Genomic DNA, 11402 nt, shown 5'->3' on the forward strand with positions numbered 1-11402 from the left:
TCAAAATCATTAAAGCCTTATCAAGTTCTTTTTTACGTGCCGATTCAGTATCGTAGGTGACTGAATTGTTGAAAAAATTATCAATTGTTTTCGTTGGTTTCGGAAGCTGATTATAAGAAGGATGGCTACGTTTTAAATGATCCAACAGATTTGACGTGTTACCGCTAGTTTTGTATATTTTCCCACACAGCTGACACTTAGCATTTCTTTTATCTGTTGTTTTTTGAAAATAGTTCCATACTTCTGAGAAACCGTGGCGTGCTCTTTTTGACTTATTAGTTTCCCCACCAATCGTGCAATTTTCACGTTCTTCTTCATTTTCATTACCAGTTTCTTCTATGGAAATGGAGGTAGAAATATCTGTAAACATTTTTAATCAACAATTGAACAAAATATAAATAAACACATTTTACTTACCGTTTGGTCTTTTCAGATATCTGTTCATTTTAAACAGTGTTCTGTTTTTTAAATATATTTATGACAAATCAAAGTTGAAAAAAACCATCGATAGTCTAGTGAAAACCAAACCATCGATACTATCGATATTACTATCGATAGTTTGCCACCTCTAATCAGTTGTCGTTGTTCTTTCTGTCGATTTGTTTGTGTTGTTTTGTCGGTGCATAAACTTCTTTGTTTTGATTAGAAAATAAAAACGAAAAAAAGAAAAATTAATAATTTCATTTATTCGCATTTTACTGGACATGATCGATTAAAAATTTAACCAAAAAGAGGACGTGTAAGTAATCCGCCATATATTTTGTTGGAAAATTGTGTGTCAAGTAACGTGTTGGGATTTTGTTTGTGAGGTTTTTGGAAAATTTTTGACGAATGTCTACAAATCACGCCAAAATTGTATTTATTATTGTAATACTAAACATTCGACTAGGCAGACAGAAGGTGGGTGAGTGTGGTGTATGTAGTTCCTGATATGAATATTTACAATTGAGTCCCGCCTTATCTGCTGTGTAATCATATTAGCCGGCACATGCATAATTCATCAAAAACATTTATACATGCCGGCAAGTCTATGATAGGGATTGCAGGTCAGTAATTTTTTAAGTAACTAGAGGTGATATGGAACAACTCTAGTTAAGTAAAAACGATCAGATTCGATCAAAAACGATTCCAGAGGTAGGTTCTACGGATCCGATTAATACAAAGGTTACAAAATAATAATAATACAAGGTTATAAAAATACCTTTCCAATGAGTGGTGATATGATAGGGGTATCTCAGCCAGAGAGATACAGCCAAGGACCCCTATTTTTTTTGAAAAACTCCCTAAAAGTCGAACATGGGTCCATTATAGTCCCTCTCCAAACCTGACTCAAATGATAGATCACAATTTGCCCTTTTCAAAATAGTGTGATATATGGCTGTATCTGCTGTAGATTAATCGGATCCGTAGAACCGGGTATAACCGGGTACCCGGACCCGAACTTTCGGGTCAAATAACCGGATAACCGGGTACGTCCCCCAAGAAAAAAAAAACATTCCCATGATTAGGGTCAAAATACCTACCTCTGGAAAAAATTTCAAAAAAATCAGGTCGTTTTTACTAAACTAGAGTTGTTCCGATTTTTCTGAAATTTTTTCCAGAGCTAGGCATTTTTAAAAAACTGGATTTTGGAACCCTATTTTTTGGTCCAGCTACGCGACAGAACCTATTACCACTCAATGGAAAGGTATTTTTATAACCTTTAAAATGATACCCATATTATATTAACCGGAGTCGGATATAACCGGGAACCCGTACCCGAACTTCCGGGTCAAATAACCGGGTACGTCCCCCAAGAAAAAAGATATCCCCATAATTAGGGTAAAAATACATACCTTGGGAAAAAAATTTCAGAAAAATCTGATCGTTTTTACTAAACTAGAGTTAAGCCAACCGGATATCGTTAAGCCAGTGGGTTTCAATTGTCATTCCTTTGCATATATGTCAAATAAATCCTCATAAATTAGGTTATCTAATGTATATGCCGTTTTAAACAATATTTTTATAAATTCCAGGTTTTGGAACAACTCTAGTTTAGTAAAAAATATCAGATTTTTCTGAAAATTGTTTTTCACCCTAATTATGGGAATATCTTTTTTTCTTGGGGGACGTACCCGTTTTTTGGGTTATTTACCGGTTCTACGGATCCGGTAAATAACTTTCCATTCAGTGGTTATCTCAAACCGTTTTGGAGATACAATGAAAGAACTGGGTTTTAGACCCCTATTTTTTGAAAAACTCCGTAAAAGTCGAACTTTTTAAAATTATACCCATTCTATATTAATGGAGAAAGTCAAATCTGTACCTTAGCTGCGGATGGAGACATGGCTCTGAACATTATAACTTTAAATATTACGTGAGCCTGGAAGTAGAGTAGTTAATAAGAAAAAAATATTTTTATAAATGCTGGGTTATTGATATCCTCTTGATAGCCTAACGGACCATAAAAACGTTTAAAATAGTGGGATCTAATGGTCCTTTTTTGATTTTGTTTTTTTAAGGTAGGATATATTAAAAGTATCTGTAGTTTCTAAAAAATCCAGTCCAAGAAGGTCAAAAATTGTAGAAAATCAACATATTAGCTTTCTATTATTCGAAAATGCAAAGAACAATCATAGTAGCTTATGCATCATCATAGAAGACTGTCAGAAACTAACTTCTCCGATAGTCTTCTATAATAGGTTATGGGCGAACAACGGCAATTCCGGGTTACTATTCATTTTGAGAATTTGAATCTGGAGATTGTCCAACGGAAAATACTGCAAAACAATAATTGCTAAATAATTTATATTTATAAATATTTTGAAGTTCTCTACTTCTAAATCGTATAAAAATAAGATGTACCAACCATGGTTAAATCTTGAGAGCAATGTTCAGCTTTAGAAAATATATCTTGTTTAATTTATTGAAAATTTTTATATACATATATAGAGATATGCCAATCGAAATACATAAAATTGTAGGGAATTTATTTTTCATATTGTTTAAAATTGATAGATGAGTTTCAAATTAAAAAGTGTTGTCATCATCAAATTCTCAAATGACACTACCTTCTGTAATTATGCCATGGAGAATCTGTAGCGGGACACCTAATGAAATTTGAACATTTAATTAGAAATCTAAATATGGCTGGTGGTGAAGTTGGATCAAGCGACTTAATAACACAACTTTTTATGGCATTAAAGTTCCCTGAAGACCAGGGAAGTTCGATCCATTAATAACAGCTTTACAATATTTGAATGAATCAAAATTGACTTACAATATGGTAAAAGATCGACTTCTTTTGGAAAAAGAAATTGAGAATTGCTCACCGTTCAGAAGGGGAACATTTTGCAACAAAAACAGCTTTTGAAGATAAAAAGAAATTTAAAAGAAAACGTCAAGGTCGTTGTCATATATGCAACAAGCAAAGGATTGCCGTAAAGGTGGGACCAGAAGCGCATTAAAAAGACAACGGACAGAGCCACATCCCTATCTTCCTAAGGTTGAACAATATGCAATTGTATACCATTGAAGAAAAAATATTTTTGTCTGTATGGAAAAAAAGTCCGTCACTACAAGAAAAATCTGCTCTGAAAAGGAATGTTCTGGTGTGATGACAAATGTCCGAACCCTGACACGGTTGAATTTAATTCGTAGATGCAATTTCGCAACAATATTCGAAATTCAGATTCATATAATAGTAAGTCTTGCTATTAATTTATGATTGATTCTGGAGCAAACGACCATTTAATCAACGAGAAATAGTACTTCGAACCCTTGACAAAGGGGAAAAGTGCCGAGGAAATTAAAATAGCTAAAGATGACCAATATCTGACTGCCACCCACAAAGGCACAATAAAAAGATCTTGTAACAGACATTTTTACATGGTATTGAAAGATGTTTTATAAGTACCAGAGCTAAGAGACAACTAATTGTCTGCGAAAAAGATGACATCAGCGGGCATTGAAGTCAGTTTTGTCCTAAATAAGACATTTATAATGAGGGGGAATGAATATATCGGAATCGCATACTAACGTGGAGGAGACCAATTTTGCCATTAAATATTATGTTGTAAATTATTCTAATGCTGAAAAGAATCAATAGTGGCATAAGATATAACTATCGAGGGAGTAACCGATTTCAACCAAACTTTGGACATCGTAATATTTCTGCCAAACTTATAGCCTAGACAGACGACTGCCTTAATTTGAATTAACAGCCTTAATTCAAATTAACTTGTACATTATCCTCATTTTTAATGCACAAAATCAAACTGAATTTATACTGAATTAACCAATTTCAATATGGCAATGCTGTCGAAAATCAATTAATTGTTGTCAAATTTGTTTACGTTTACAAAAATAAAAATTATAAATAAAGGCGAATTTCAACATTCTTTCAAATTGGGAGCTATTTTGCAACATCGTAGCTGCTATTCTTCCTTCATGCCATGTATGTATTCCTAAAGATCCAATCCCGAAAAATATTGGAAACGAATGCCAACATCTTCAACATCTACATACAGACAAACAATTGTTTTGAATCAAAAAAATTGTTTTGTAAATGCAGAAACTCTCGTCTGTCAGGGGTAAATATTAATTCAAATTAAGAATTTTTTAATGCAAATTAAGGCTGTCGTCTGTCTATGGTATTAGATCAAACTCGAATTACCTTCCCCAAAAAATGATTCGAATACCCTGTTGTTGCCTTAAAAAATCTATGTATACATTCCCTACTGCTCATTATTTTTATTTCTGCTAATCAAGTGATATTGAATAGCAACAGAAAAAAGAAACAACAATAAAAAATAAACATTCGCTAGGGTGTTAAAATTTATTGTCACAATTAAGTCGTCATATAAATTAATATCAATTAACCTGTGTTGACAATATAAAATTTTGTTATCTCTACTAGATTTGATTCTAAAAAAAAACATTGACACATTTTTAAAAGGCGTGTCAATTGGATGAAATGAATTTCCATAATTTGAAAAAAAAAGAATTAGTTTATCTAGATTCCTGGACGATACGTTACTTGTTACGGGAATAACTTCGCATATTATTTTTTTAATAAAATTATTTTTCCTAAGGTAGCCAACAACGTATCTTATTTCATCCATTGACTCACATCCTGAGAGGAAATTGGAAAACAGTAATTGTTAGAGTATTTTGGCTCTCATTCCAATTTTTTTTCTTGAGAGCAAGTAAATTTCCGATTATTCTCATTACGTGATATTTTTGTTTGGACTTCAAGGTTGTATCATTTGTCAAGCGGCACATACCGCCACCAGTATATACACCAGTCCATGCACATAGCAATATCTAAGTGCAACACACAACGTTATCCATTAATTTATTTATTATCCGGCTGACTAGATTTGTTTATTATAAATAAACTGCCAGAAATGTCTAGCGGCATGAGAAGCCAATAGTCGGTTGAAGAAGATTGACTCAAGAAAAATATCAAAATTTATAAAAGTAAATAAAAATAAATAATAAAAAATATATTTTTTTGTTCTAATAAAATTCCAGGATTCATCCAAAAGTAAAAGCAAGACATAAAAAACATAAATTGAAAGATAAACCTCTGGCGAAACAAAGGGTCTAAATTTGAAAATTTTTTTGAATCTAATAGGATCTGCAGGAAAAAGAGAGGTTTAGTTTGGAATTTCCAACGTCATCTGGAAGATGTAGACTTTGCTGACGACATTTGTCCCATGTCACACAAGTTCGTCGACATGCAAGGGAAATTGAACGACATCGGTCTTGAAATAAATATAAAAAAGACACAAGCCATGCGTGTAAACAACACATCTGAAAACCACTTAAAGACTGGCAACAACGAACCCCTGAAATACGTAAAATCCTTCTAATACCTAGGGTTTTTCATGGGATGGAGGAATTGAAGATGATGTTAAGAATAGACTCAACAAAGCCAGGCTCTCTCCGGACAAAATTATACATATTCAATGCATGTGTTTAATCTACACTACTAAACGGAAGTGAAACTTGTATGTTATCAAAATCAATTGTTCAGACACTCCAAGTCTTCATAAACATATGTCTGTGTATTATTTGCCGAATATTTTGGCTGAACACAATATCAAATATGGAACTGTGGAATAAAACGAATTAAGTACCCACTGAACAGCAAATTACAAAAAGAAAATGAAAATGGATAGGCCACACACTCAGAAAAGGTCCTGAAAGCATAGACAAAGCCGCACTGGAATTGGAATCCTCAAGGCTCCAGAAGATCTGACCGTCCTAGAAATGCGTGGCGCAGAACTATTGCTCTAGAAATAATAAAAATTAACAAAACATGGGAAGAGATTAAAACCATTAGTTATAAAAGAATAGAATGGCATTTTCTTGCAAATGCCCTTTGTTCCCAAGGGGAATGAATAAAGGGGGGGGGGGGGAATATAAAAAATCCAAATTTACTCCAACATTTTATATCGTAATATTTTTGCTCAATCAATGCGAATGGTATACTATATCGACTCATTTTCCTAGTTTTTTTCCAGATCTCAAAACTTTGTTGACATTGTATCTAACCGCATAACGCCTCAAGTATCCGAAATTTTGTTTTCTTTAGATCTCAAAAATATCTTCACATTACTGCCCCCCTATTAATGATCATCACTAATCCCAATATTTTTTTCTTATTTACAGGTTTAGAAATAAATCCATGACAAGAACTACTCACCTGTAGAATATATTGAAAATTTCATAAGAATTTCTTCTGTCCCACCGAGTTCTAAATTTGTGAATTGAATCTTACAAAACAAAGCCATCTAAGATCTCTTGAGCGAAAAAATACTAAGAAGCAAATTATGACAACCAATTATGTGATATTTGACTGTGATGGTGGCAGTGATGATGCCTGGGCATTATTGTTGCTACTGAAAGCGGAAGCCGAGAAACAATTGGTCTTACTTGGCATTACAATATGTGGTAGTGGTAATACCACATTACACAATGCCGCCTATAATATGCTGAGGATACTGAAGGCATGCGGTCGTGATGAGGTAAGTACATGAAACAAATGCGTATACAAATGGCGACTTTTGGAGTTCGATGGAAAGATCTCAAGATATCTTATGAGAAAAAAAGAATGGTCTAAAGACCTAGGTAGGCCTATTCTGTAACATTTTAACAAAAAAAAAAAAAAAAAAAATTCTATATATCTAAACTAAAGGTTTTTTATTGGAATTTTAAATCTTTTTGTAATTGGTTTTATTTTCTTTTAGATCCCCATCTTTTTGGGTGCATCGGATTCGTTGTTGCCACCTTTCGATAAGGAAGAGAGACCGGTTTTTCATGGTAAAGATGGATTTGGTGATGTCTTGCCACAGGATGAAGATATAGATGTCCATGAAATGGTCGAAGGAGAACATGCTGTGGCGGCGATACATCAATTTTGTATAGAGGTAGGTGCAGGATCCAACTATAGCGCAAGCAAAATCGGGTCTACGATCAGAAACGACCCAAGTTACTATGTCATAAACGGCATACACATTATAACTTTTTTACTGAGTTAACCTACTCTATGAAGATTTATTTGACATATATGCAACGAAATCCAGTACAATGTACTTACTTAGCTGGCTTATGACAGAAGGTTGTTCCATAAGCCGAGCTTAAACGAGATTTTAAGGCGCGTCGGCCTTGTGTGCATCTCATCCAATTTGAAAGACCATTTTCCGAGACGTTGTATTCTACATGATCTTTCCATCGGATCCGTGAACATCCCCTTCCTGCGCGAACCATTACTTGGCTCGCTTTTATATGCCTTTTGAGCTGGGGCATCTTCATTCATTCTCACAAGATGGCCTGCCAACGTAGTCGCTGCAGCTCGATCCATCTGACTATGTCGATGTCCGAGAATAGATAGTATAGATCATGGTTCATTAGACGACGATATTCACCATCGAGGCAGATCGGCCCATAGATCTTACAGAAAATTTTTCTTTCAAACACTCTAAAAGCTGCCTCATCTGCTTGTGCATGTATCCATGCTTCAGATCCATACAACAGCACGGGTAATATCAGCGTCTTATAGAGAGTGAGATTGGTCTGGCGAGAAGTGGCCTTGCTTTTGAGTTGCTTACTCAGACCATAGTAGCATCTGTTAGCCAACACTATTCTCTTCGGGATTTCAAAGCTGATTCACATTAGTAGGAATTTCCAAAACTTCCTAAATAGCTCCAATGATCCTAACTCCAAATGTCAAGGTATCAGCTCTATCGGCTCACTCAAATCCAAATAGTACCAATTATAGTACGATTTAGTACTTTTCGTACACAAAGGTAATAAATTTCCAAGAATACGAACGCTTTTCGATCCTACACTCCGGCAGCAATGTTGATTTCAAATTTCAGGATTCCAGCTCCATTTGTACATTCAATAAAAAATTGTACCAAATTTAGTACAGTTGAGTACTTTCGGTATACATGAGTTCACGCTTTCAAAACCACCTCCTTATACTACGACCCTACTTCTCAATCTTAAATCGTATTCCAAATTTAATTTTTTTTAGCTCTATCCATTCACAAGGTACGAAATTGTACAGAATTTAGTACATCTTTGTACTAAATTTTGTACAACCAACCAGTGATCCTCATTTCAAATTTAAGAATTCTAGCTCTATCGGTTCGCCAAATACAAAGAGCACCGCATTTAGTACTTTTCGTATCGTTCTAGTACGGATTTCTAAAAACCCAGCCTTATCGGTCACCGTTGGACCAAGAATGGCCTAACTAACCTCCAAAATAGTCCTTTATATGGAACGTATAAACAAAAAGGGCCTATTTTCATTTTTTTTCATTCACCGAGTATCTTGACTTCGCCGAAAATGGGACATTGAATACTTCGATCATTGTATTGATTTCTACATGCAAATGGACGGACGGACCTAACTAAATCAACATATCATTTTATTATGTCGTGGTCTCCAAGAAATATTTCAATCTGTTCCAAAATAAATAATAAAATTTATACCTTATGGTGGAGTTTATAAAAAACTGCAATATTTAAGAAAGAAACCTATCTTGGGTCTTGGTTGTGTGTTATTCCAATTATAAAATTAGGTTAATATAGAAATACCTCCTCAATTTTTTCAATTTTTAATATTTTTTTTTTTATTTTCAGAATCCGAAACAGGTTACCGTAATAGCTGTGGGACCACTTACCAACATTGCCTTGTGCTACTCCATGTATGGCAGGGATTTTTCGGAAAATATTAAGGAGCTGTACATTATGGGTGGAAATCATCAAGGTGAGTAAAAAAAGACTTCATATAAACCCAATTAAATATTTAAAAATATATATTCCCTAAATTTCAGGTGTTGGCAATTACACCAGAGCTGCCGAATTTAATTTCTATTCAGATCCAGAGGCTGCCCACATTGTGCTAAGCAAAAGCAAATGTCCCATAACCATTTTGCCATGGGAACCATGTATGGATGATAAATTCTTTATATGTATTGTGAGTATAAATAAAACGCAGATTTGGAACACATATACTTGTCCTCGAAAACCATAATAATTTGGAGTAGTCCATGTAATGATGTTTTTGGAATCGCTCATGGCCCTTTGGGCTAGGTTCTAGTTTATGAAATAAATTGAATTGCGAAAAATTATTTTCCAAAAATCCCTCTTTTTCAGAAATGGCGTTTGGAACATTTCGGCCCTATGGCTGCACGAGAAAATCATGCCGTTGAATTGCTAAATTGCGTTGAGGCATCACAGTATTTAAAACCCGGTTTTAAAGGTTGGAATCCATGTGATGCCATATTGGTTGCCGCCTTCCTGTTCAAGTCTCGTTTGGTGCGTAAACAAAGTTTATGGCATTGTATTGTGGATTTGAGTGGTCACACTCGTGGTCAAATGGTACTCGACCATTTGCAGGAGGTGGATAAGAATCCGAAAAATGTACGCATTATAGAATTAGTAGAAGCGGAATTCTTTAAAAGTGCCGCTGAATGGGGTGCCGGTTTGAGAGAATTCAAATTGAGTATATTTACGGAGGAGCCGGCCATAGATGTTGGGAAAACAGAAATTAAAACTGAAAATGGTAATTGTAGTTGATTTGATTTGATGTGACTTGATCATTCAGGATTGTTAATATGGATAACCATTTCCCGACTTCTTTTTTAATTCATGACAAAGATTTAACAACATTTACTACTACATATTATTATACATACTTTCAATTATAATTATTTTTAAGTTATATTGTGTACATACTTTCAATGTTTATATGTATTGCATTTAAGATATATTATATTTATAGCTTAAGACCTCATCTTTAACCGATTTGACTAATTGTGTTTACCAAAGAAAAATTAGATCATTCTATTTTTCAAATTTTACGTGAATAACAAATAATTACGGCATACACAGAATCTTATTCACCTCCATAAGTATTAAAAAAAATTCTTTAAATCTACAATATTAAGACACATAAAATGAGGTCTTAGCCCTATATATACTACTATATTATAAAGTATTATTTGAAAAATAAAACGAACATGACGACACATGACAAAAACAATTTGACGATGTGTTTTAAACAGTACCATATTTAGTACCAGTTTGTACAATTTTGTAAAAATTTCCAAAACTTCTTACATACCCCCCAATCCTACACCTAAACAGTAAACCTAACTCAAAATTTCAGGATTCCAGATCAATGGTTTCAACCAAAATTCAAACTGCACCAAATTTAGTACACATAAGTACGAATTCAAATTGTACCAAATTTAGTACACATAAGTACGAATTTCCCAAACTACTAACATATTTCAATTCTACAATGCAGTAGTAATCTTATTTTCCAATTTCAGTGTTCCAGCGCTATCGGTTCACCCAAATCCAAATTGTACCAAATGTAGTACCATTTAGTACAAATTTGTAAAAATTTCCAAAACATCCTACATACCCCAATCCAAATGTCAGAATTCCAGCTCTATTGGTTCACCCAAAATTCAAATTGTACCAAATTTAGTACACATAAGTACGAATTTCCCAAACTGTCAGCATATCTAAATTATACAAGGCAGTAGTAATCTTATTTCCAAATGTCAGTGTTTCAGCTCTATCGGTACACCTTAATCCTAATTGTACCAAATTTAGTACACATTTGTTAATAATTCCAAAACTTCCTAATTCCAAAATACCCTAATCCTACACCCCTACAGTGAACCTAACTCCAAATTTCAGGATTCCAACTCTATTGGTTCATCCAAAATTCAAATTGTACCAAATTTAGTACAAATTGTACCAAATCCAAATTGTACTAAATGTAGTACATTTTAGTACCTTTCGTATAAATAGGTACAAATTTCCAAAACTACCTACATACCGCTATTCTACATTCCGACGGTATTTCTGGACTCCAGCTTCCTCCGTTTCTC

The 11402-nt window shown here is 34.0% G+C and overlaps 1 protein-coding gene across 1 annotated transcript; it reads left to right on the forward strand.

Moving 5' to 3' along the window:
• The first annotated feature begins 6818 nt into the window (after positions 1–6818).
• LOC133330922 (nucleoside hydrolase-like) lies at positions 6819–10074 on the forward strand. Its single transcript, XM_061539321.1, has 5 exons — positions 6819–7013; positions 7236–7415; positions 9136–9262; positions 9330–9472; positions 9652–10074. Exons 1-5 carry the CDS (start codon positions 6819–6821, stop codon positions 10072–10074), a joined length of 1068 nt encoding a protein of 355 aa, XP_061395305.1.
• Positions 10075–11402: the final 1328 nt, after the last annotated feature.

Source organism: Musca vetustissima, unplaced genomic scaffold (assembly GCF_032173495.1).
Source record: "Musca vetustissima isolate MV318-11 ecotype Yass unplaced genomic scaffold, APGP_CSIRO_Mvet_v1 utg89537, whole genome shotgun sequence".
NCBI classification, from domain to species: Eukaryota; Metazoa; Arthropoda; class Insecta; order Diptera; family Muscidae; genus Musca; species Musca vetustissima.

Excerpts from the sequence above, each read along its gene's own strand:
- LOC133330922 (XM_061539321.1), top strand. The coding sequence starts at position 6,819 with ATGACAACCAATTATGTGATATTTGACTGTGATGGTGGCAGTGATGAT. Across the intron at positions 7,014-7,235 it reads AGGCATGCGGTCGTGATGAG|ATCCCCATCTTTTTGGGTGC; the intron begins GTAAGTACATGA and ends ATTTTCTTTTAG. Across the intron at positions 7,416-9,135 it reads TACATCAATTTTGTATAGAG|AATCCGAAACAGGTTACCGT; the intron begins GTAGGTGCAGGA and ends TTTTATTTTCAG.